General features: G+C 42.4%; 1 protein-coding gene across 1 annotated transcript in view; it reads right to left on the bottom strand.

The window, feature by feature from the left end:
• Positions 1-861: 861 nt before the first annotated feature.
• Positions 862-25,034, bottom strand: part of LOC308145124 (venom phosphodiesterase CdcPDE) — a gene marked incomplete at both ends in the record, with an annotated part of 54,885 nt that continues 30,712 nt past the window's right edge. The window contains 20 exons of the mRNA XM_080516466.1: positions 862-1,035; positions 1,127-1,283; positions 2,901-3,024; positions 3,146-3,223; positions 3,373-3,508; positions 3,970-4,124; positions 4,212-4,257; positions 7,855-8,027; positions 9,830-9,903; positions 9,975-10,064; positions 10,188-10,315; positions 10,395-10,426; positions 18,952-19,074; positions 19,372-19,480; positions 21,756-21,828; positions 21,903-21,968; positions 22,791-22,900; positions 23,199-23,318; positions 24,169-24,248; positions 24,344-24,441. Coding sequence (XP_080372592.1) covers positions 862-1,035; positions 1,127-1,283; positions 2,901-3,024; positions 3,146-3,223; positions 3,373-3,508; positions 3,970-4,124; positions 4,212-4,257; positions 7,855-8,027; positions 9,830-9,903; positions 9,975-10,064; positions 10,188-10,315; positions 10,395-10,426; positions 18,952-19,074; positions 19,372-19,480; positions 21,756-21,828; positions 21,903-21,968; positions 22,791-22,900; positions 23,199-23,318; positions 24,169-24,248; positions 24,344-24,441 — 2,146 coding nt within the window. The remainder of the gene's footprint in view (positions 1,036-1,126; positions 1,284-2,900; positions 3,025-3,145; positions 3,224-3,372; positions 3,509-3,969; positions 4,125-4,211; positions 4,258-7,854; positions 8,028-9,829; positions 9,904-9,974; positions 10,065-10,187; positions 10,316-10,394; positions 10,427-18,951; positions 19,075-19,371; positions 19,481-21,755; positions 21,829-21,902; positions 21,969-22,790; positions 22,901-23,198; positions 23,319-24,168; positions 24,249-24,343; positions 24,442-25,034) is intronic.

Raw genomic sequence — 25,034 nt, 5'->3', positions numbered from 1 at the left:
TTTTTTAGAAACAAAAACTGAGGAAGAGGGGTGTTTTCTTGTTTTTTTTAATTTTTGGTTTAATATCAAAGAGTGAATGATACACGGATTTCTTTTTACCACTTCTAATGATCAAGACATTTATAGATCTGTTCATAGATTAATCAGCTGTTTGAATGTTTCTGTTGAACTCTGTGTTGGAGATCATAAAGTCCTGAATCATTGAACAGTTTAGAAGTGACCTTCACATGAAGGTCACTTGAAGGTCACACGGAAAGATGAGAGTTCATTTCAACTTCATCCTCATATTCCCCCTCAGACTGAGAATGAACTTTTACTGAAAAGTGTAAGTGATATTTCTTCACAAAATCAATGATTTGGTTTCAGATTTCTGCATAAATAGACAAGAATTTGAAGCATTTTGGCCTCAAATATACAAAAAAGTTGATTTTACATGGTCAGAATGAAAGTTGGACATTACAGCCCGCACCTCTCCGTGGCATGTTGCTGCTGTAAACACTAGTTCTAGTATCTAGAAACACTTTGTTTCCTCCAATATAGGTGAATATAACAATGCTGTTCAGTGATCAATAATGAAATAAACAGCAACATTTCTTCACTTTAGTGTTACAATTGTTTCTGTGAGATACAGAAAGAATATGCACAAACATATTGAATATAACATTTATATTTAGTATTTCCTCGTATATAAAAGTAAATCCATAAAAATCAGTAATAACATTGGTTTTCAAGGTTTAAATGTGACTTAATCTGGAGTTTTATCTGAATCAGTTCCTGAGGTACAGATTATCGGATATAAAGAGAAAATGTCAATGTGATGAGATTAATGAAGGGTAAAAACATAAAGACAGAATATCGGTTCTATTGCTTCCTGTGGATGGCAGCGGTGGGGCGGGTCTTCACCCTCAGGAGCTCAGTGATTGGCCGGCTGCTGCCCTGGTAGAAGTCCAGTCCGGTGAGCCACTCCACATCTCTGACTCGTGATTGGTGGAACCACATCAGCTCCTCCACCCATTCAGATTCCTCCGCAGAGCTCTGGAAGCACAAGACCACGCCCACTGAGCTGGAGACCGCTGACCATCTGAGCCACAATCTGAACGGACGTTTGAGGACGTGTCTGTGTTACCATGCAGCTCTCTGCGTTGGTGTCTCTGTGTGGCAGCAGGAAGCAGACGGCCTGCAGCTCTCCCTCACAGCTGCTCGGCGCTTGGTTCAAATCCCGGCAGCTCGTCAACACCACAAAGTAATGAGTGGGAACAGAGATGTTGGTACCTGGAACCAATCTACACACACACACACACACACTGAGAGTCACTATGGTTCTGGTGGTGTTCTTGGCTTTTCTTTTCTTGACTCTTTTGTTAACATACGAGTAAACAAATACAAGCAGAAGCTTCTTTAGTCCCTTTTAAAAAAAAAGAATGTGTTTTGATGCTGGTTTACTATAAATGACAGTTAGTCTGAGTTTAGGGAAAATATAAGGTACGTCAGGTAAATTTTCAAACAACACATCAATTCATCTTTCAAAGCATTTTAGAATTCTTTGAAAGAAACCTCCAAAAACATGCAAAATAAACTGCTTTCTGTAAGCTATAAGCTTTTCAGTCATTAATCAATATGATCATATCTAAACATTTTGAAAATATAACTATACTGGAGAAAGTTAAACCTGACCTGCAGCTTTTTAGGCAAATTTCTCCTTCGAATTTTAAATTATACGAGATCTAGTTGTTAATAATCAGACCCAAGCAGGGTTTACACAATGTTCCTGGTTGCCCTGTTTCAGGCCACTGTGGACAAAACGGGATGGCCGTGAGAGAACGCCCCCCCGCAGGGATCAATCAATCAATCAACTTTATTTATAAAGCGCTTTTAAGCAGCCGCAGCTGAAACAAAGTGCTGTACATTGTAAATAAAAATATAAGTCGCAAAATAAAAACATTAAAACAATAAAATGGATGGTCAAACATAACAGGTCGTGATTGCCATGGGCGCCGTGCCAGATTTTTAAACTGTCCAAAAATTTGTGTCGGCAAAAATTGGCCCAAAATCCCACAGCACACTACGTTTGGGGCCAGTGGGGCGAACATAATGTAAACCTAGCTTCACCGCTTGTTCTCATCTCAACAGCTCGTAGAAACACGTGAGAACAAACCAGGACTGACTTTGAGCCAATCAGCAAGCAGGGCTAGAAATGGGCGAATTAAAAAGCGCCCCAAGTCTCGGACATGAACTGATGTGGATTAGTTTCATTTGATGTCAGTCACTCTGGTGTTCATCAGCAATTGTTGAGATCGCTGCTAAATCCAGCCTGAGGGTGGCGATCCTCAGCGACTCTTGCTGCTCACACACACACACACACACACACACACACACACACACACACACACACACACACACACACACACACACACACACACACACACACAAAGCTGTATATAGCTCTTTCACTTGTTTTCATTGTAAATAAATGTAAGTTTTGGAATCATACTTGTTGTTTTATTAATTTGCACAAAGGTGAATGAAATGTCGACCTCTTCTGTGTCAAGAACTCCAAAATCCTTCAATCTTTACTGTTAATTCTGGTAATAATAATTAATTGAACTATTAATTCAAATTCCTATTTAACTGTTTAGTATATCTTGTGAGACTGATAGAACTGAATTGGCAATCATTTCATGTTAAACCGGTGGAGCTCCGATGTATCTGATACAGATCAGATTACATTTCAATAACATTATTAATAACTATCTTTGATCATTATTAATCATTATCAATAGCCAAAAACAACATAAATGGTCCCTAGTGATCTTTATGAGGTAAGAAATCCCTACACCATTCTGCTGGTTGTATGTGGTTCTAGTGGTGTTATTGGTTTTGGTGGTTCATGTGATTCTCACTCTTGGTTCTGATCAACTCGGCCATCGTGGTCCCGGTCGTAGACGGGGCCCGTCACCACGGTAACGCCGTTGTAAACAGATGCATATTTCTTCAGCAATGTTTTGTGGAAAAAGTCCCAGATCTCTGAGAAAACAATGAATAACAGTTTGCTATTTATCATCTCTGATGTGATAATGAAATAACACTTTTGTCCAAAGAGCCTTCCTTCCTTCCGGGACTCTGGTTCTGCTGGTGAGGTTCTTACTTTTGAACTCGGGGAACATTGGCACCACGTTGCTCATCAGTAGAGCGTCAAACTGCTGCTCAGCTGTTGAGTTGAGACCTACACACACACACACACACACACACACACACACACACACACACACACACACACACACACACACACAGGTTAAACCACCGCGAGATGTGTGTGTGTGTGTGTGTGTGTGTGTGTGTGTGTGTGTGTGTGTGTTACTGTGTGGTTCTTACTGGGGGGGTACAGGAAGGCAGGGACCGTCATCTGAGCACTTTCGTAGTCATCACATCTCGGACTCGTGGCCGCAGGAATTCGTACATCAGACCTCAAACAGTTGGGTGTTGCTGGTTCTAGCGGGTCCTGGTCACTCTGCGATGGTTAGACACAAGAGGTTCTGGGTTGAAACGTGGAGAAAGCAGCTTCCTGTTTCTGTTCTTTAAAATGAACAGGTGAGACTCCAGTAGTACCTGTGTTGACCTGCAGGGGCATATGTAAAAAGAGTCAGAGCGGTTTTTCCTGCTGAATGTGGATGGACTGACAGCACAGTGACCTGCTGCTTCACCCAGTGGTTCAAACTGATATTACCATCATTAACCACAAGCTGATTCTCTTAAAATATCATGTTTGCTTCTCAGCCTCCATTAATTACTCCAATAAACTGTCATTTTATGTCTTTATTGCAACGTGAAGAAAATATTCTCTGCGTGTTTTAGCTGAACGAATCCAGCATAGAATCCTTGTTTAAAAGGTTTGATGAAATCAACATGAATAGTCTGTTGTCCAGCTCATTTAGCTGCTAACTGTTAGCTGCAAGTGAGTTGATTTCATACCGGCGAGTCCACGGTAAAGGAGCTCCACAGTGGCATCCTGATGTTGTGGCTGTAGCCGCTGATGAAGCCCTGCTGGTGCAGGACACAGTAGCTCCGGTCCGGCTGCAGCATCCGGGGTCGACCCAATGGCGTGTGTCTCTTCTCCGCTGCAGATGCTTCAACGACACAAACATTTTCAGTCAAACGACTCAACAGGAATAAAAAGAGGTAATGCAAAACTCAACCAGAGAAGATCTGTTCACCTTCCTCTGCTGTCAGATTCAGGCGGCTGTTGGTCCAGTTTCCTGGCTGCAGAAATAGAGACATCCATATTTGCTTCAGTGTCAATACTAAAACACGTGTGCAGAGAGAGAGAGAGAGCGAGAGAGAGAGGTTTGAGGTTTCAAAAAAACCCTTATTAAACCTCGCCCAAGGGAAAGATCAAAACAGACATAAAAAAACCCAATTACAAGCACAAAACAAAACAAAAAATATACAATAATAATAATAACAATAATAACAATAACAACAATAATAACAATAATAATAATAATAATAATAATAATAATAATAATAATAATAATACTTATTATTATTGTTTTTTTTTATTTTTTTAATGTCTTGACATGAAAATAATGTAATGCTTTTTTTATTTCTTTGATTTTAATTTTTTTTTTTTTTCTGCTGCTGTTTGAACTCGTCTGCTACTGAGAGTCATGACACATGAGAGCAGAGGTGATGGATCCAGACCCTGGTCATGGAGGATTGCAGCCCTGCATATTTTTAATGTTTCCTGTTCCAACACCCCTGAGTGTAAGGTACAGCAGATGATCATGTTCAGACCCAAATTACCATCATCACCTGACGTCTGAGTTTGAACTGTCTCCTTGTTTTCTTGAGATCATCTCAGTTCTTCTAACTTGTCCCAGAAACTAGTTAATAAACCGACTTACTGATCCGATCCGTCGGAAGCTCATGTTCAGAGTCACAAAACATCATCACAGCAACTTCATCACAGCATGAAATGGGCCAAGAATATATCCTTCAATAGTGTACAAATCAAAGCTTTTTTGTAACAGGACTTCTTGTTAGTATGAAGCAGTGGCGTTTCTAGATGTAAATATTTGGTGGGGCAAGATTTTATTTCAGGTCAAGTGACATCACTGAATTACAAAGTAATGTGGGTGCACAACCTTTTAGCCACAACAGCGTATCAACCATATAGGCGCTGATCCAGTAAAACTGTTGAGCCTTGGAGATAGCCAATTGGGAAAAAAACGTCATTACACACTGCATGGTGAGAGAGGGGTACGCTCCACTAAGGCAATACACACTGCATGGTGAGAGAGGGGTAAGACACTTCTTCCAGCACTTTCAGTGAGACCCTGAGGCATTCCTAGGCCAGCCAAGAGATAAAGTCCCTCCTGTGTCCTCGGTCTGAGGCCTCCTACTGGAGGGACATGCCCGGAACACCTCCCCATGGAGGCGTCCGGGGCGCATCCGAAAGAGATGCCCGGACCACCTCAGCTGGCTCCTCTGGATGTGGAGGAGCAGCGACTCTACTCAGAGCTCCTCCCTGGTGACTGAGCTCCTCACCCTATCTCTAAGGATGACTGAGCTCCTCCCCCTATCTCTAAGGGTGACTGAGCTCCTCACCCTATCTCTAAGGGTGCGCCGAGTCACCCTATGGAGAAGCTCATTTCAGCCGCTTGTATCCAGGATCTGGTTCTTTCAGTCATGACCCATAGTTCATGACCATAGGTGAGGGTAGGAATGAAGATCAACTGGTAAATCGAGAGCTTTGCTTTTTGGCTCAGCTCCTTCTTCACCACGACGGACCGATACAACGTCCGCATAACTGCAGACGCTGCACCGATCCACCTGTCGATCTCACGCTCCATCTTTCCCCCACTCGTGAACAAGACCCCAAGATACTTGAACTCCTCCACCTGGGACAAGGGCACTCCACCAACCTGGAGGGGGCCAGACACCTTTTTCCGGTTGAGAACCATGGCCTCGGATTTAGAGGTGCTGATCCTCATCCCAGCTGCTTCACACTCGGCTGTGAACCGTGTCAGTGCACGCTGAAGGTCCAGGTTTGATGGAGCCAACAGAATGACATCATCTACAAAAAGCAGAGCCGAGATCCTGTGGTACCCAAACCAGACCCCCTCTGGTCTCCGGCCGTGCCTACAAATTATGTCCATGTAAGTAATGAACAGAACTGGCAACAAAGGACAGCCCTGCCGGAGGCCAACGGGCACTGAGAACAGGTCCGACTTACTGCCGGCAATATGAACCAAACTCCTGCTCCGGGCCTACAGGGACCAGACAGTCCTGAGCATCCCCCACAGGATGTCGAATGCCTTCTTCTTCGTGATTCATGCCTTCGCGGTCGAACGCCTTCTCCAGGTCCACAAAACACATGTGGACTGGTTGAGCAAACTCCCATGAACCTTCGAGCACCTGGTGGAGGGTATAGAGCTGGTCCAGTGTTCCACGACCAGGATGAAAACCGCATTGTTCCTCTTGGATCCGAGGTTCAACTAACAGCCGGACCCTCCTCTCCAGTACCCTAGAATAGATTTTTCCAGGGAGACTGAGGAGTGTGATCCCTCTGTAGTTGGAAAACACCCTCTGATCCCCCTTCTTGAAAAGATGGACCACCACCCCGGTCTGCCAGTGTAGAGGTACTGTCCCCGCCCGCCACGCGAAGTTGCAGAGACGAGTCAGCCATGACAGTCCCTGCACATCCAGAGACTTAAGGAACTCACAGCAAATCTCATCCACTCCCGGTGCCTTACCACCAAGGAGCTGAGCAACTACCTCAGTGACTTCAGCTTGGGTAATGGACGAGTCCACCTCTGAGAACCCAGTCTCTGCTTCCTCAGTGGAAGACGTGGTGGTGAGATTGAGGAGGTCCTCGAAGTATTCCTTCTACCGCACAACGTCATCTCCAGTTAAGGTCAACAGGTCAACAGCTCACCACCTTTGCTGTAAACAGTGTTTTTGAAAAACTCCCCTCTTGAGGTGCCGGACGGTTTGCTAGGATATCCTTGGGGCCAACTGATAGTCCTCCTCCATGGCCTCCCCGAACGCCTCCCAGACCCGAGATTCTGCCTCCACCACGGCCCGGGCTGTAGTACGCTTAGCCTGCCGGTACCTGTCAGCTGCCTCGGGAGTCCAATGAGTTAACAACGCCCGATAGGATTCAGCTTGACGGCATCCCTTACTCCCGGTTTTCACCACCGGGTTTGGCGGTTGCCGCCACGACAGGCACCAGAGACCCTATGGCCACAGCTCCAACCAGCAGCTTTGACAACGGAAGTAGAAAACATGGTCCACTCTGACTCAATGTCTCCAGCGTCCCTCGGGATCTGTGAGAAGCTCTCCTGGAGGTGGGAGTTGAAGACTGCATGGACAGACGGCTCGACCAGATGTTCCCAGCAGACCCTCATAACACGTTTGGGCCTGCCGAGTCTATCCGACCTCCCCCCGGTCCAGCGCATCCAACTCACCACCAGGTGGTGATCAGTTGACAGCTCTGTCCCTCTCTTTACCCGAGTGTCCAAGACACATAACCGGAGATCAGATGACATGACCAAGATAGGACAGTTTTTAGTGTGAGGGCTTTTGCAGTGAGCGGATCCTTCTGGGCCGCCATACCAGGGGCACATTATTACTGTGGTAGGTGGGGCCCAGCCCCACCTACCACAGTAATAATGTGCTATATAAGAGGAAGTTTTATTCACAGACAAGAAAATATTGTAGATCATTTTTAAGAATTAATAGCAGACTTTCCATGCAGATCTTTTTAATGACACCAGGGGTCTCCGCCCCAATTTTCATCCACCTATTTTTTGACTTCATTCATGGAGGTACAGGACATAGGAGTGATCCACCTACCAGGGCCTTGCAGGAACATCCCAAGTCATCTGCAGGATCCAGGCTGAGCAGTGGACACTGCACCGGTGAGCTCTGCTCAGCAGGGGGCGTTGGGCTGAAGTGAGGCTTCCTCAGGATGTGATTCAAGCTGCCATGCGTCCCGTTGTTATCGACAGGGGAGATCTGCAACACGTCTGCCGCACACACGGGCTGTAAGTAACTGATAGCAGACTGATACCATTAAAGTACCCAATAGCAGACCGATACCATTAAAAATATACTCTCTGATCTGCTGTACACGCTGGGGGGTTGACAGTGGGGGGAAGCAGGCAGTGAGACCCCATCTGTTCACTTTCTGCGACTCATCAGCCTCCTGTTGTTATTCAGCGTCCTCTGTTAAGCCCGGTTCACATGGCAAGATTATAAAATTGTCGGCAGATTTCCCAAACCGAAGAGACCACACACATTGCGATAAATAACCACAGGTTTGACAGTTTTGGTCATACAGTGGGTGGTGTGCAGCACCTCAGCAACAACACACCACACACGAACCGATTTCACTCGTGAACATCCCCAGATCAGATCGGAAATCTCGCAAAACCTCGTGCGATCAAGCATGATTACAGAGTCAACAAACCTGGCGGACAAAGAAGATGCAATGGCGATCATTTGTGGTGTGTTTTTTTTCTTGAAAAAACATGTCTTAAAAAGAAAAGTCATTGGTTCGTCATTTTTGGATTCCCTGCCCGCTTCCAGTCCAGCGTTTCCTCACCACTACATCACCTCGTTTTCTGATTGGCTTTGCGTCACAGTCAACAGGCTCGTTGCGTCTTCCCCTCGGGGGACGCCACACACAGTGAGAACTCGGGCCAAAACAATCCAACATGTTGAATATCTCCAATCTCAGATCGGTGCAGTCCTGACACCCTTCCAAGCAGACGAGAGCATTTTTAACACACCACACATGGCAGGAATATCTGATAAGATTATCTTATGATGATCTGAGTGTCCGTAAGATTATGGGAAGCGGAGAATCTGGGCCAAAATCGGCCTAATTATCCTGCTGTATGAACCGGGCTTTAGCTTCTTGCAGACCGTTAGCTTCTCGCCATCCATGAGCCTCCCACTTCCTGTTACCTTGCCATCATCTGTTCGCTTCCCACCATCAGTTATCTTCCTGCTGTCTGTTAGCTTCCTATCCTCCTTAGCCTCCCTCCCTCTGTTATCTTCCGCCCATCAGTTCGGTTCCTACCATTGGAGCTTTCCATGTGTGTCTGTTACAACCACACAAGGTGCTTCCAATACAGTACTTTAACAAAATGGTGGTAGATGCCCCACTGATCCACGTTGGAGCCCTTCCTCATGACTTTTAACCCCAAGCGAACTCTGCCTCAGCATCTGTGTTTAGTTCTCATCAGTCTGGTTGAATCTTCCTCATGTTGTTCCATTAACGCGATCAGGCCAATGTTACACAATTGGAATCTCTTCGTGGAAACTCTTCTGTTCACCAATTTGGACACATCAGATTAAAGGTTGGAATGTCTTGGTCGCATCTGTCTCAGTCCAGTCACAATCCATAAAAACAGGAAGTGGGATTTCTTTCTGCAGGGTTTTAAGTTTTATCCGGTCAAGTCACCATGTGACGGCCTTGACAAAAACGGAGGAGACGACATTTTTGTCTTTGAAATGAAAACTAAAGTCGTTGAGGCTACATATCACCTGCAAGACACAAGTCACAGTGCAAATGATTCTGTGATTGATCACTGACTGTATGGATGATATTCAATCAGATCTAAGTATGAAATAATTTAACAGGATAAATAAAACTTGACCATTGATTACAACTGCTGACAAAATCAATCTAACTTTACAGTGTGGTGTTTGGACATGACATGTGTAGAAACAGGAAATCGTGCTTCAATTGTCAGATAGACACACTTCCTGTCACATGTAATTAAATAAGATGAGGAGGAGGAGGAAGAGGAGAAGTTCTCACCACACATGAGGTTGTAAAGTTCGATGTTGGAAAAAGGTTCAACTTCTGTTCTGGAAGGAAACTTTGGGCCGTAGCTGAGAAACATTGCCTGCAGGAGACGAACGACACAGGGGCTGGATTACAGGTCAGGCTGGATTAAAGACACAATAATCTGGGATTACTCGCTTGCATGCTCTCTGCATCATTATCGTAGCCGTGATTCCCTCCAGAACAGAAGGTCAGAGATCCTGGGTTCCTGGAGGGACACAAGAATGAAACCAAACCTGGACCTGGACCAGACCTGGCCCAGACCTGGCCCAGACCTGGCCCAGACCTGAACCTCGTGTGAATGTAAATTAAGAGCATAAGGTGATGAAACCTCTCAAACAGCCACTTGGGTTCCACCAGCACATTGACATCCTCGATGCGGTGGCTGTTGGCGAAGTGGAGGCGTTTGGGGAGGTGAGCCTTCAGGTATGGTTTGATCTTCTGCTGTGGCTTCTGACACTGAAACGACAAACATTGCCATGGTTCAATCAACCCAGATTACATTTCTACTGGAGTTCCTGCAACATGAAATACTTACGGTCATATTGGCCACAATCGCCGCAGAGTCCACTGTGGAATCGAGAAGACATGTCACAACACGTCACAACACATCATGACGTCACATAATGATGTGTCACATCATAACACGACACCTCATGACACAACATGACATGACACGTCACAACACATCTCAACACGTCACAACACATCTCAACACGACATGTCACATCACAACATGACACAACACGACAGGTCCTGGCACGTCGCAACATGACATGTTACCACACATCAAAGCATGTCACGTCACAACCCAACTGGCATCTGAAGCTGGGAGCTTCCTGTACCTTTCACAGTAAAACTGCTGCACTGTGGAGCGCCGACAGTTCCAGGAGGTTCATTACAGACTTGTTGAGAGTGACGGCAAATAATAGTGAATCACACAACAACTACAGGACATTAAAGACACACCATCACACTCATGGTTCTAACGATCCACATCTCCCACATTTATCTTCCATTTTAATAATGTGTAGCAATAAAGGAGCTGAGAGCTGCAATGCATTATGGGAGTTTATGTTTGTTGTGTTTTAAATGTAATTATTGGGGGTTATGTTAGGTCAGTGCTTCTCAAATGGTGGGGCGCGCCCCCCTGGGGGGGCGTGGTGGGGTGTCAGGGGGGGCGTGAGGCGGGCACGACTTTCAGTATTAGTGTCTTTTTTCATGCTTGAAGGATAAAAAAAAAAGGGCCTCCAGCCACTAGGTGGCAGCAGTGATCACACTAATCAACAGGCTGCCTGTTCAACCAGTAGAGAAGAAGAAGTACTACACGAGCACCAGTGTACAGAGCTGGCGGAGGAGGAGGAGGAGAAATGAAGAAGTTTCTGACAGGAGTGAAAAGAAAAAAGGATGAGGCGTCAGAGGAAAAGAAAACAGGTGAGAGTAAACCTAGAGCTAGTAAGAGCAGAAGGTATGACGATGCTACATTTCCCTTGGGTTTACTGTGAACAATGTCGGAAACGAGGAAAGACCCGTTTGTGTGTTATGCTTAAAAACCCTGGCAGCGGAGCATGAAACCAAATAAATTAAGACGGCACCTGGAGACCATACACCTGGAGACCATACACCATACACCTGGAGACCATACACCATACACCTGGAGACCATACACCCCAGTTTTGTCAGTAAGCCACTGGAGTTTTTTTGTCGCAAAGTCGATGAGTATGGCCAACAAGCCGGTCATTTTGTCAGCGCGGCATCAGTAAACAAAAAGCCTGTTAGCCTCTTACAAAGTTGCCCACCACATCGCGAGGTGCAAAAAACCTCACACTATAGCAGAGGAGCTAATCCTCCCCGCAGCATTGGACATGGTCACAATCATGCTAGGTGAGAAAAGTGCTGAGGCACTGAAGACTGTCCCTCTTTCTAATGACACGGTCGGGAGACGTATATCTGACATTTCAGACGACCTCCAAGAACAACTAGCAGAACATCTATCAGACAAACGTTTTGCCTTACAAATGGACGAGGCCACTGACAGCAATAAAGACTGTTTGTTTATTGCTTATGTCCGTTTTGACATGTCAGGGTCACTGTGTGAAGACCTGCTCTTTTGTAAATATGTACGATCAAGAGCAACAGCTGATGAGCTCTTCAAGCTGCTGGATGGTTACCTAAATGAGCACGGACTGAGGTGGGAGAACTGTGTCGGTGTTTGCAGTGATGGGGCGCAGACCATGGCGGGGATGAGGAACGGGCTGCAAGCCCTCATCAGGAGGGTCTCGCCAAATGCCAAGTGGACCCACTGTATCGTACACAGGGAAGCACTTGCATCACGACAGCTCAGCCCTGAACTGAATGAGGTTTTAACCAACGTCATCAGCGCTGTCAACTTCACAAGACACACAACAAGACCACTGAAAGCACGACTCTTCTCTGCTCTCTGTGAGGACATGGGTGCGGACCATAAAGCTGTGCTATTTCACAGTGAAGCACGGTGGCTGTCGCCAGGCAAAGTTTTGTCACGAGTGTATGAGCTCAGAGATGAAATCCGGATGTTTTTGGAGCAGGAGGGCATGTATGAAAGGGCAAATAAGTTTGGTGATGAACAATTCCTGCTGAAACTAGCCTACCTCTGTGATATATTTGGAAAGCTAAATGGACTAAATCTACAGCTTCAAGGCAGAGACAAGCACCTCCCTGACCTCACAGACAAAATCAGTGCCTTCACTCGAAAGCTGGAGATGTGGGGCGAGCGACTTGACCAGGGAAATACTAGTCCATTTGAGAACATGAGTGAGTTTGCTAGACTCAATGATTGCGATGTCACCACAGTGATTCCATGTCTGAAGCAGCACATCTCATCACTAAATGGATTCTTCAAAAAATACTTTCCTGGTGACAGCTCTCAGTATGACTGGATGAGGGATCCATTCAGTGCAACAGCTCCTGCTGAATTCAGCTCTGCAGAAGAGGACCAGCTGATGGACTTGTCTTGTGACTCCACCCTGAGGCTGAGGTTTACATCTCAGACACTGAGCGAGTTCTGGCTGGGTGTGGAAATGGAGGATCCACTCATTGGACAAAAAGCTGTCAACATTTTGTTACCCTTTGCAACATCCTGTCTCTGTGAGACAGGCTTTTCTGCTGTTGCTGCACTAAAAACCAGGTACAGATCCCAGCTTAACATTGAGCAAGAGCTAAGAGTAGCAATATCAAATTTAAAGCCCAGATTTGAAAAGATGTGCTGTGAAAAGAGGCTCCCAGCAGCCACTAGACACCAGCAGACTCTTCTCCTGACTAATATTTGTACAATGTCTTTTTTAAAGAGATTTACTGTGCATCTGGCAGAGTGATTGTAAATTGTATTGAAGTTGAATGTGTTTATATATAAGAGACAAATGCTGTGAAATAAGTTTGAAAGAAGTTTGTGTTTTATAACACATTTTATAAATGTTCAAACTGACGTAGCTGACAGTTTCAAATGTTGCAGGGTTGAGTGCTTTTTTCATTGTCTTCTGGAGAGACAATATGTTCAGGGAAAGTAAATGCAAATGTTATGCACTTTTCATGCCTTTTGATAAGCTCAAATATAAGCACTGTTGTTGCAAATTTTGCACAAAAGAAATCAAAAAGTCATATACCTTTTTGAAAAGGAATAAGCTGATGAAGCTGACAAGTGACCATGTTTACTGTTTAAAGTTTTGAATGTTACTCTGTTAAGTTTTATAAAATGCACATCCCAGTGAATCATTTGCACTTTTTCTGTTTTGAGAATCACAATTCAAAAACTAAACTTGGAAATTGCTTTAAGTTGTTCTCAGCTCATTTTCTTAATTTATTTTGATAACCAAGCGATTGTATGCAGAATGCTGGTGCCAGCAACTCATACAGTGGTTTATACAGATAAATAAATAAATATTTTCAGGTAGTACAATTCGGGGGGGGGGGGGGGGGCTGAAAAAAATTCTGTCCTCTAGGGGGGGCGTGACAGAAAATAATTGAGAACCACTGTGTTAGGTAGTGTTGCTAATAATTGTGTTGTGTTGCGTTTTTGTTGCTCAGTTCATGTAGTTTAGTTTATTAGTTGTAAGTTGTCAACCAGCAGTGAAGAAGGTTTTGTGTGTAGTGTCGTCCTGGCATGGTCTTCCTGTGGGACTGTCAAAATAAAAGACTGGTGTGTAGTGTCCTCCTGGCATGGTCTGCTGGTGGGAGTGTCAAAATAAAATGTGTGGTGTTGTGTTCAGTGGGAAATGGGACCAAATGGCTCTTTGAGCATTAAAGGTTGCTAACCCCTGCACTAACCTGACCTCACGAGCGTGTGGCCTGCACACGCCCTCTGTGGTGTCTGATCTCAGTTAGATAAACACACATAACCACATTTAGCATCTGAATCGCTGATTTGTGCCATTAAACCACTTCTGCACGATCACCAGAGTTCTTACTGGATGTTCTGACATCCAACTCTGACTCCGAACTAGACTGGACAACGCCGTCCGTTAGTCACGTGACGTCAGAGTGTCTGCGAACGCCTTAGTAACCCCAGGCAAAACTGAGCCGCCAGTTTGGTTTGTTTTCAACACTCAAGCCGCCCTCTTGGATGACGACCCAACTCACTCATCACTCGGTGGACGTTTGAGCACATGAAACCCACTCACACTGACCCTCCAAACAGGTCACAAGTGGAGGAGTTCAAGTATCTTGAGGTCTTCCCACATGGAAAGAACCTATATGAGGATATATGCACATATATGAAACCTATATGCAGCATATATGCACATATATGACAATATATATGCTGTATACATGCACATATATGACAATATATATGCTGCATATGTGCACATATATGACCATATATATGCTGCATATGTGCAGATATATGCACATATATGGTGCATATATCTGCACATATATGACAATATATGGGCTGCATATATGCACATATATGACAATATATGCTGCATATATGCACATATATGACAATATATGCTGCATATATGCACATATATGCTGCATATATCCACATATATGCTGCATATATGCACATATATGACTATATATGCTGCATATATGCACATAAATGACAATATATGGGCTGCATATATGCACATATATGACAATATATGCTGCATATATGCATATATATGCTGCATACATCCACATATATGCTGCATATATGCACATATATGACAATATATATGCTGCATATATGCACATAAATGACAATATATGGGCTGCATATATGCACATATATGACAATATATGCTGCATATATGCACATAAATGCTGCATATATGCACATATATGACAATATATATGCTGCATATATGCACATATATGACAATATATGCTGCATATATGTCATATATATGCTGCATATATGCACATATATGACAATATATATGCTGCATATATGGAAAGTCCCACATGGACAGAACCTATATAAACATATATGTTTTAATATAGGTTTTGAATATATGTGACATATATAAAATTGGCCATTTTCCTATATTTTGTGCACATATATGGACCTATATGCACAGATAGGTACATATTTTTATACATATATATATATATTGCATTATTTATTCTTTATTCTTTATATTGCGTTCTTTCGGTCATGACCCATAGTTCATGACCATAGGTGAGGGTAGGAACGAGGATTGACCGGTAAATCGAGAGCTTCGCTTTTTGGCTCAGCTCCTTCTTCACCGCGACGGACCGATACAACGTCTGCATGACTGCAGACGCTGCACCGATCCGCCTGTCGATCTCACGCTCCATCTTTCCCCCACTCGTGAACAACCCACATGGAAAGAACCTATATAAACATATATGTTTTAATATAGGTTTTGATATAGGTTTGGCATATATGTGACATATATAAAATTGGCCGTTTTCCTATATGTTATATACATATATGTACATATATGTGCGCATGTATGCACACATATATGTACATATATGCACATAACATATAGGAAAACGGCCAATTTTATATATGTCACATATATGCCAAACCTATATGCGCATGTATGCACACATATATGTACATATATGTACATAACATATAGGAAAACGGCCAATTTTATATATGTCACATATATTCCAAACCTATATGCGCATATACGCACACCTATATGTTCCAATATATGCAAACCTATATGTGCCCATATATGCACACCTATATGTTCCCATATATGCACACCTATATGTTCCCATAAATGCACACCTATATGCGCATATATGCACACCTATATGTGCCCATGTATGCACACATATATGTACATATATGTAGATATATGTGCATAAAATATAGGAAAATGGCCAATTTTATATATGCCACATATATCCTAACCTTTATATAGGTTCTTTCCATGTGGGCCCACACTGGATGCTGTTATTTGCTCAGTGACCCTAGCGGGAATCGAACCAGGGTCTCCCGTGCACCAGTCCGTTGCCTTGCCACCTGAGCTATATATATATATATATATATAAATATGTACCTATCTGTGCATATAGGTTCATATATGTGCATAAAATATAGGAAAATGGCCAATTTTTTATATGTCACATATATTCAAAACCTATATCAAAACCTATATTAAAACATATATGTTTATATAGGTTCTGTCCATGTGGGACTTTCCATATATGCAGCATATATATTGTCATATATATTGTCACATATGTGCATATATGCAGCATATATGTGCATATATGTGCACATATGCAGCATATATATTGTCATATATGTGCATATATGCAGCATGTATATGGTCATATATGTGCATATATGCAGCATATATTGTCATATATGTGCATATATGCAGCATTTATGTGCATATATGCAGCATATATGTGCATATAGGTTTAATATATGTGCATATATCCTCATATAGGTTCTTTCCATGTGGGCTGCACTGCCAACACTGGTATTATTATTAATTTTTTTCTTTTCTTACTATAGTATGTCTATTGTACTCATCCTACACTTTGCCCCCCCCCATCATAGTTTATTCTCCTTGTATCTCATCCTATTGTATATTTGACTTTAGAACTTATTATACTTTATTATAGTTTGTGATTTTTATCTTATCTTATAGTCTCTGTATATAAGATTCCTCTATTCTACTAACAGTTTGCACATTCCTTGTCTTTCCTTTCCTCATGAGTCCTTAAGAGCTGAATGTACGAGTAGATTTCTCCACTGTGAGATCAATAAAGGCTTATCTTATCTTATCTTATCTTATCTTATCTTATCTTATCTTATCTTATCTTATCTTTTCTTTTCTTTTCTTTTCTTTTCTTTTCTTTTCTTTTCTTTTCTTTTCTTTTCTTTTCTTTTCTTTTCTTTTCTTTTCTTATCTTATCTTATCTTATCTTATCTTACAAACAAGACTGATATTTTGGTATTAGCTATTTATAATTTCATTACTATTTGATAAACAACCAATTTACTACAATTAATAACTTTTCATTAATAAATTATTTTTGATAATTTATGAACTTTTAAGTAATTACTCAATTACTCTAGGAGTTGTTGATGAGTGAATGACAGTTTACTTCCATTAATAATATACATTTGTCATAAATTACTTACTCCAGTGATTTATTACTTTCAGCAATCTATTACTTCCAGTAATTTTAATGCATCAATCAACCATAAATCCCAACAACTATTTTTCACTCCAGAAGATTAATTCATTTCTAATTATGTTGATTGTGTCTATGAAGACATGTTCTATGTTATAAAAAATAAATAAATCTGTTTTCTTTGAAATGTTACACTATACTCAGTGGTTTGGCTAAATTGGAGCTTTTTGTGGGCTGGTTTTGGTCCACGGGCCTTAGGTTTGACACCCCGGCTTTCTAAAGATAAATCAGGGTCCCTGGTTGGGAATCAGTGCTCTGGATGTTTCCTCTGGAGATCAGCTGCTCCTGAATGGAGGTCTTGTATGGAGAAACACGTGATGTTGTTCTAAAGCACCTGATTAAAGGCGTGGAGGGATTGAGGAGGTTCATCGTGATCAAGTCCTGGTTCACTGGAGGCAACATGCTGGTGTGGCTCAGCTCCATTCATCAGACGACACTTCAGAGACCAGGTGAGGCTCAGTGGTCCTCATATTATATTATTAGCCTCGCTAGTAACTTCACCGGGGCTGGGGCTAGCCGGCTGGCCGGCTACACTGACGTCAGCCTGCTCATAGCATCCTCCAGGCGGAACACGCTTGCCTCATCGCTCGTCCGCTGACCACTCACACTTTGGCATTTACTGTAGATGTGCAGAGGATTCCATTCATACTACATTTCCTGGTTTACGTCAGCGTGCGTTCACATTGGACTCAGCCTATGTGTTAATCGGGTGTGGGTGGGGATCTGTTGACCTGCCCTCTAGACACCGGCCCACCTGGACAGTGGCCGGTATGCCAGATGGCCAGTCCAGTCCTGGTCTTAAGATTAGTTTCAAAAGTGGACAGTGAAAGGGATTGTCTGATGGGCAGTGGTAGCTAATTCTGCAACAGAGGGGCTGCAACAGTGAAGGACAACCCTCTGAGCTCTGGTTTGGACCTCGTATCAGGATGGATTCTATCAGACTGGATTCTCTTAGGATTCTATCAGACTGGATTCTCTTAGGATTCTATCAGACTGGATTCTCTTAGGATTCTATCAGACTGGATTCTCTTAGGATTCTATCAGACTGGATTCTCTTAGGATTCTATCAGACTGGATATTATCAGGATGGTTTCTCTCAGATTGGATTCTCTTAGAATTTTATCAGACTGGGTCCTATCATGATGGTATGTTTGCGTGTTCAGGTGTGTTGTGGAGGTGCTGGTGTATTTCCACGTGCTGGGTGGTCGGCAACTGTTTCTCTGATGATCACACTCATTTATAGAGATTCAGCTGACCAAACATGAAACTCCTGTGGGGGCAGCTTCTCTCATGCTCATGAAAACTACTCAGTGGAAGATGTGAGTGTGAGAATCAGGCTGTTTCACTAACCCTGACCCTAACCCATAAACACCGTATGGGACGTGTCTGATTTCTGATCTGCTGCGACGTCTGGAAATAGATGCTGTGATGTTACTCACTGACTGCGTCTTTGCTCTTCGCTCGGATTCGTCCAAACGTTCCCTCAATGACAAAATATTCGTCAGTGTCTCCCACGAACTCCTGCATGGCCTCCTTCCTGTCACAGTTGATCTCTTCCATACCTGCAAACAAATGAACATCTGTTTGACTGCCGCAACATCTGTCTGATTCCCTGTCGGTCAAACACACAAACGTCTGTTGGATTCCGTTAACATCTGCAACATCTGTTCTCCTTATGGAGCATCTTCACATGTTCACATCAGAAGGCTCAGAGTGAAAACTCACAGACCAAAGAAAGAACACAAAAGCAGAAGGTACGACACAAAAGCAGAAGCTATAACACAGAAGCAGAAGTTGCAAGTCAGAAGCAGAAGCTGCAGCTGCAGTTGGAGCGCCTTGCCCTGTCCGGGGTTGGTTACCGTGATCGGCCACCACAATGATGTTAATGCAGCGGTGCAGTCCAAGCTGTTTGAGGCCGTTCATGAGCTGCCCAACGATCTGATCCACACCCTGGACGGAGGCGATGACCTGTTCCAGCAGAACGCAGGATTACAAAATTACAAACACAAGACATCTTGCTCTCGTTGTTAATCTGCTGTAAAACATAAAAATGGCATAAATTGCAATGATACATTGATGTAGAAAATCCCAAGAGAAGATGCTCGATAATCTGGATGACAGAGGAGGAAGATGCTCTATAATCTGGATGTTAGAGGAGGAAGATGCTCTATAATCTGGATGTTAGTAGAGGAAGGTGCTCTGTAATCTGGATGTTAGTGGCGGAAGATGCTCTATAATCTGGATGTTAGTGGAGGAAGATGCTCTATAATCTGGATGTTAGAGGAGGAAGGTTCTCTATAATCTGGATGTTAGAGGGGGACGATGCTCTATAATCTGGATGGTAGAGGAGGAAGATGCTCTATAATCTGGATGTTAGAGGAGGAAGTTGCTCTATAATCTGGATGTTAGAGGAGGAAGATGCTCTATAATCTGGATGTTAGAGGAGGACGATGCTCTATAATCTGGATGTTAGTAGAGGAAGGTGCTCTATAATCTGGATGTTAGTGGAGGAAGATGCTCTATAATCTGGATGTTAGAGGAGGAAGATGCTCTATAATCTGGATGTTAGTGGAGGAAGATGCTCTATAATCTGGATGTTAGAGGAGGACGTTGCTCTATAATCTGGATGTTAGAGGCGGAAGATGCTCTATAATCTGGATGTTAGTAGAGGAAGGTGCTCTATAATCTGGATGTTAGTGGAGGAAGATGCTCTATAATCTGGATGTTAGTGGAGGAAGATGCTCTATAATCTGGATGTTAGTAGAGGAAGGTGCTCTATAATCTGGATGATAGAGGGGGAAGATGCTCTATAATCTGGATGTTAGAGGGGGAAGATGCTCTATGATCTGGATGTTAGAGAGGGGAAGATGCTCTATAATCTGGATGTTAGAGAGGGGAAGATGCTCTATAATCTGGATGATAGAGGGGGAAGATGTTCTATAATCTGGATGTTAGAGGGGGAAGATGTTCTATAATCTGGATGTTAGAGGAGGAAGATGCTCTATAATCTGGATGTTAGAGGGGGAAGATGCTCTATGATCTGGATGTTAGAGAGGGGAAGATGCTCTATAATCTGGATGTTAAAGCGGGGAAGATGCTCTATGATCTGGATGTTAGAGGGGGAAGATGCTCTATGATCTGGATGTTAGAGAGGGGAAGATGCTCTATAATCTGGATGTTAGAGAGGGGAAGATGCTCTATAATCTGGATGATAGAGGGGGAAGATGTTCTATAATCTGGATGTTAGAGGGGGAAGATGTTCTATAATCTGGATGTTAGAGGGGGAAGATGCTCTATGATCTGGATGTTAGAGAGGGGAAGATGCTCTATAATCTGGATGTTAGAGAGGGGAAGATGCTCTATAATCTGGATGATAGAGGGGGAAGATGTTCTATAATCTGGATGTTAGAGGGGGAAGATGTTCTATAATCTGGATGTTAGAGGGGGAAGATGCTCTATGATCTGGATGTTAGAGAGGGGAAGATGCTCTATAATCTGGATGTTAAAGCGGGGAAGATGCTCTATAATCTGGATGTTGACATCCAGATTATAGAGCATCTTCCCCCTCTAATTAGAGGGGGAAGATGCTCTATAATCTGGATGATAGAGGGGGAAGATGTTCTATAATCTGGATGTTAGAGGGGGAAGATGCTCTGTAATCTGGATGTTAGAGGGGGAAGATGCTCTATAATCTGGTGTTAGAGGGGGAAGATGCTCTATAATCTGGTGTTAGAGGGGGAAGATGCTCTATAATCTGGTGTTAGAGGGGGAAGATGCTCTATAATCTGGATGTCAGAGGAGGAAGATGCTCTATAATCTGGATGTCAGAGGAGGAAGATGCTCTATAATCTGGATGTCAGAGGAGGAAGATGCTCTATAATCTGGATGTCAGAGGAGGAAGATGCTCTATAATCTGGATGTCAGAGGAGGAAGATGCTCTATGATGAGTTCCTCATCTCAAAAATAAATCACAGTTTAAGTAACTGCTAATTCTCAGTCGCTTCATGACTCTCCACACTTTGTGTTGTGATTTCTTTCACCAGTAATCTCATTCTAATTGATCAAATTAATCTGAGGCCGTTTGGAAGGACTTGAGAATTTCATAAAACCACAAGACACACTGTCCTGTTGGAGGCAACAGGAAGTGCTAGCGCAGCTCTGCGTGAGTGTCGCTGCTGGCCGAGCTGGCCGAGCGATGGCAACACCGAAAGGAGTGACGGGAGAGTGGAGATTCAGAACTCACCCCTCCGCTAACTGGACCGAAGCTGTGCCCAGACTTATCAGGCTCCTCCAGGTACAGAGTGTAGAAGTCTGGTCTGCGGTCCAACATATTGATTACTGAGCTGCCAAGCTAACACGAGCTCCTAGCGTGAATCCTGATGGAACAAACCTTTCCTCTGCTGGCAGCTGCAGCCACTTCAGCACTGTAAACACCCGCTCCTCGAACGGCACCTTACTGCAACAGCAAGTATTATTATTATTATTAATAATAATAATAATAATAATAATAATAATAATAATAATAATAATAATAATAATAATAAAAATAATAATAATAATAATAATAATAAAAATAATAATAATAATAAAAATAATAATAATAATAATAATAATAATAATAATAATAATAATAATAATAATAATAACAATGAAAAATAATGCAGATGAACTGATCTATGACACTTTATCAGTGCCACCTTATCTAAGTCACCTTATCTATTCGTCACTTAATTGACCACTTAGGACTGACCCTGCACTTCCAACACTGGTATTATTTTTTTCTTACTATAGTATGTCTATTGTACTTATTCTACACTTTGCCCCCCCCCCCCATCATAGTTTATTCTCCTTGTATCTCATCCTATTGTATATTTTACTTTAGAACTTATTATACTTTATTATAGTTTGTGATTTTTATCCTATTTTTAGTCCTATTTGATTGTATATAAGATTCCTCTATTCTACTAACTGTTTGCACATTCCTTGTCTTTCCTTTCCTCATGAGTCCTTAAGACCTGAATGTACGAGTAGATTTCTCCACTGTGAGATCAATAAAGGCTTATCTTATCTTATCTTATCTTATCTTATCTTATCTTATCTTATCTTATCTTATCTTATCTTATCTTATCTTATCTTATCTCTAACAGCATAACACACGCACACAAGCAAACCCACACAGCAACTACATATTAAATATTGATCTCTGATCATGAAATTTGAGTCCAGACATGTGGTATTGGAAGTATATTGATCCGTTATCAATCAGTGGTGGAGTTACCCGTCGTACGGCCGGTAGATGTGTGGAAAGCTGCCATTGATTTTGACTTCGGACCCAGGCCAGAAAAAGGTTCCAGACTTAAGGCCCTGGTACCTGGCCGTGTGCCAGATCTGAAACCCAACAATAATTTTTCTGAAAACATGTAAGTTTCTCGTTTTAACTTGAAATCTGTTGACGAAATGTTCATTCGTCTCGGTTCATCTCATGTCATCAGGATAAAAACAATTTTAAAACAATCGTTTCGCTTTTGAAGTTTGAAACAAGGTGGTGCAAAGACTCTAATGCAAGGATTTGTTCTGAGACTTCAAAACTTCAAAAACTCTGCATTAAACTTTGCTTAATGTTGGAAGTGTTAAATGACTTTAAAAGGATGAACACAGATACCAAGTCAAGTCCGGTTGGACTCACCGGCTGACCCAGATACCAGGCCGGGTTGTCTTTTTCCGGACCGGACAGACTGAAGGTGGCGTCCAGAAGAGGATCGTACATGAGATTATCCACTAGCCCGTTGGACTCTGGGTACAGACCCTGAAGGGTTAATGAGACCACTGTCAGCAAGAAACTTCAGGAAACAGCAACAGCTCAGAATCCAGCTGTTTGCAGTCAAACCCCAGCTGTTTACACAATCATGATCCATAAGGGGGGAAGGGAACTGTTATTTACCCACATGGAAAGAACCTATATGAGGATATATGCACATATATGAAACCTATATGCAGCATATATATTGTCATATATGTGCATATATGCAGCATATATGCACAGCATATATGCACATATATGATAGGTTTTGACATAGGTTTTGAATATATGTGACATATATAAAATTGGCCGTTTTCCTATATTTTATGACTATATATATGCATATATGTGCATATATGCTGCATATATTGTCATATATGCATATATGCACATATATGACAATATATGTGCATATATGTACATAAAATATAGGAAAACTGACCATTTTTGACTATATATATGCATATATGTGCATATATGCTGCATATATTGTCATATATGCATATATGCACATATATGACAATATATGTGCATATATGTACATAAAATATAGGAAAACTGACAATTTTATATATGTCACGTATATTCAAAACCTATATCAAAACCTATATTAAAACATATATGTTTATATAGGTTCTTTCCATGTGGGTAAGTAGATCCATGGTAATCACAGTAACTGTGGAAACAGGCTAATTGCTACAAGCGGGGCATGTTGATGACAGCAAAGCCAATCTGATGTGATGTGCTTTGTCAAGAGTTTAGTGGAATAGTAACCCAAACCTCAACAGCTCCAGCTCCTTCCAAACAAGCAGTGGACGAGCTCTCTGTGTGTGTGCGTGCGTGTGTGTGCAGTTACCGTGACGATGGTGTAGTGATTGGGGAAGGTCTTGGTGGGAAATGCAGCCTGGATGTACGGAGCTGAAGTACCACATTTTTCTATAATTGAAGAAATACAATGTGACTGTTTGAAGCTGTTAGCAGGTGGACGGGCACGTTTCAGAGCCTACGTAGTCAACATTGATGTGACTAACTGAGTTTCTCGAGAACAGGAAGTAGTCCGCTCCACAACTGCAGGTAGTCAGCCCGAAGTCCGTCCAACGACACCAGAAGCAGTGGCTGCGTCTCAAAGCTGAGGACGGAAGACACAAATCACCGTAAAACTAACTGTAGAATCCACATGGAAAAGAACCTATATAAACATATATGTTTTAATATAGGTTTTAATATAGGTTTTGATATAGGTTTGGCATATATGTGACATATATAAAATTGGCCGTTTTCCTATATGTTATATACATATATGTACATATATGCGCGCATGCATGCACACATATATGTACATATATGTACATAAAATATAGGAAAATGGCCAATTTTATATATGCCACATATATCCTAACCTTTATATAGGTTCTTTCCATGTGGGCCCACTCTGGATGCTGTTATTTGCTCAGTGCCCCTAGCGGGAATCGAACCAGGGTCTCCCGTGCACCAGTCCCTTGCCTTGCCACCTGAGCTATCGAGTCACTATGTGTATATGTATATATACAAGATGTACCTATCTGTGCATATAGGTCCATATATGTGCATAAAATATAGGAAAATGACCAATTTTATATATGTCACATATATTCAAAACCTATATGTTTATATAGGTTCTGTCCATGTGGGACTTTCCATATATGCAGCCCATATATTGTCATATATGTGCATATATGCAGC

The sequence above is a fragment of the Blennius ocellaris genome, assembly GCF_963422515.1.
Source record: "Blennius ocellaris genome assembly, chromosome: 20".
Lineage (NCBI taxonomy): Eukaryota > Metazoa > Chordata > Actinopteri > Blenniiformes > Blenniidae > Blennius > Blennius ocellaris.
This window is presented reverse-complemented; position numbering and strand designations above follow the sequence as displayed.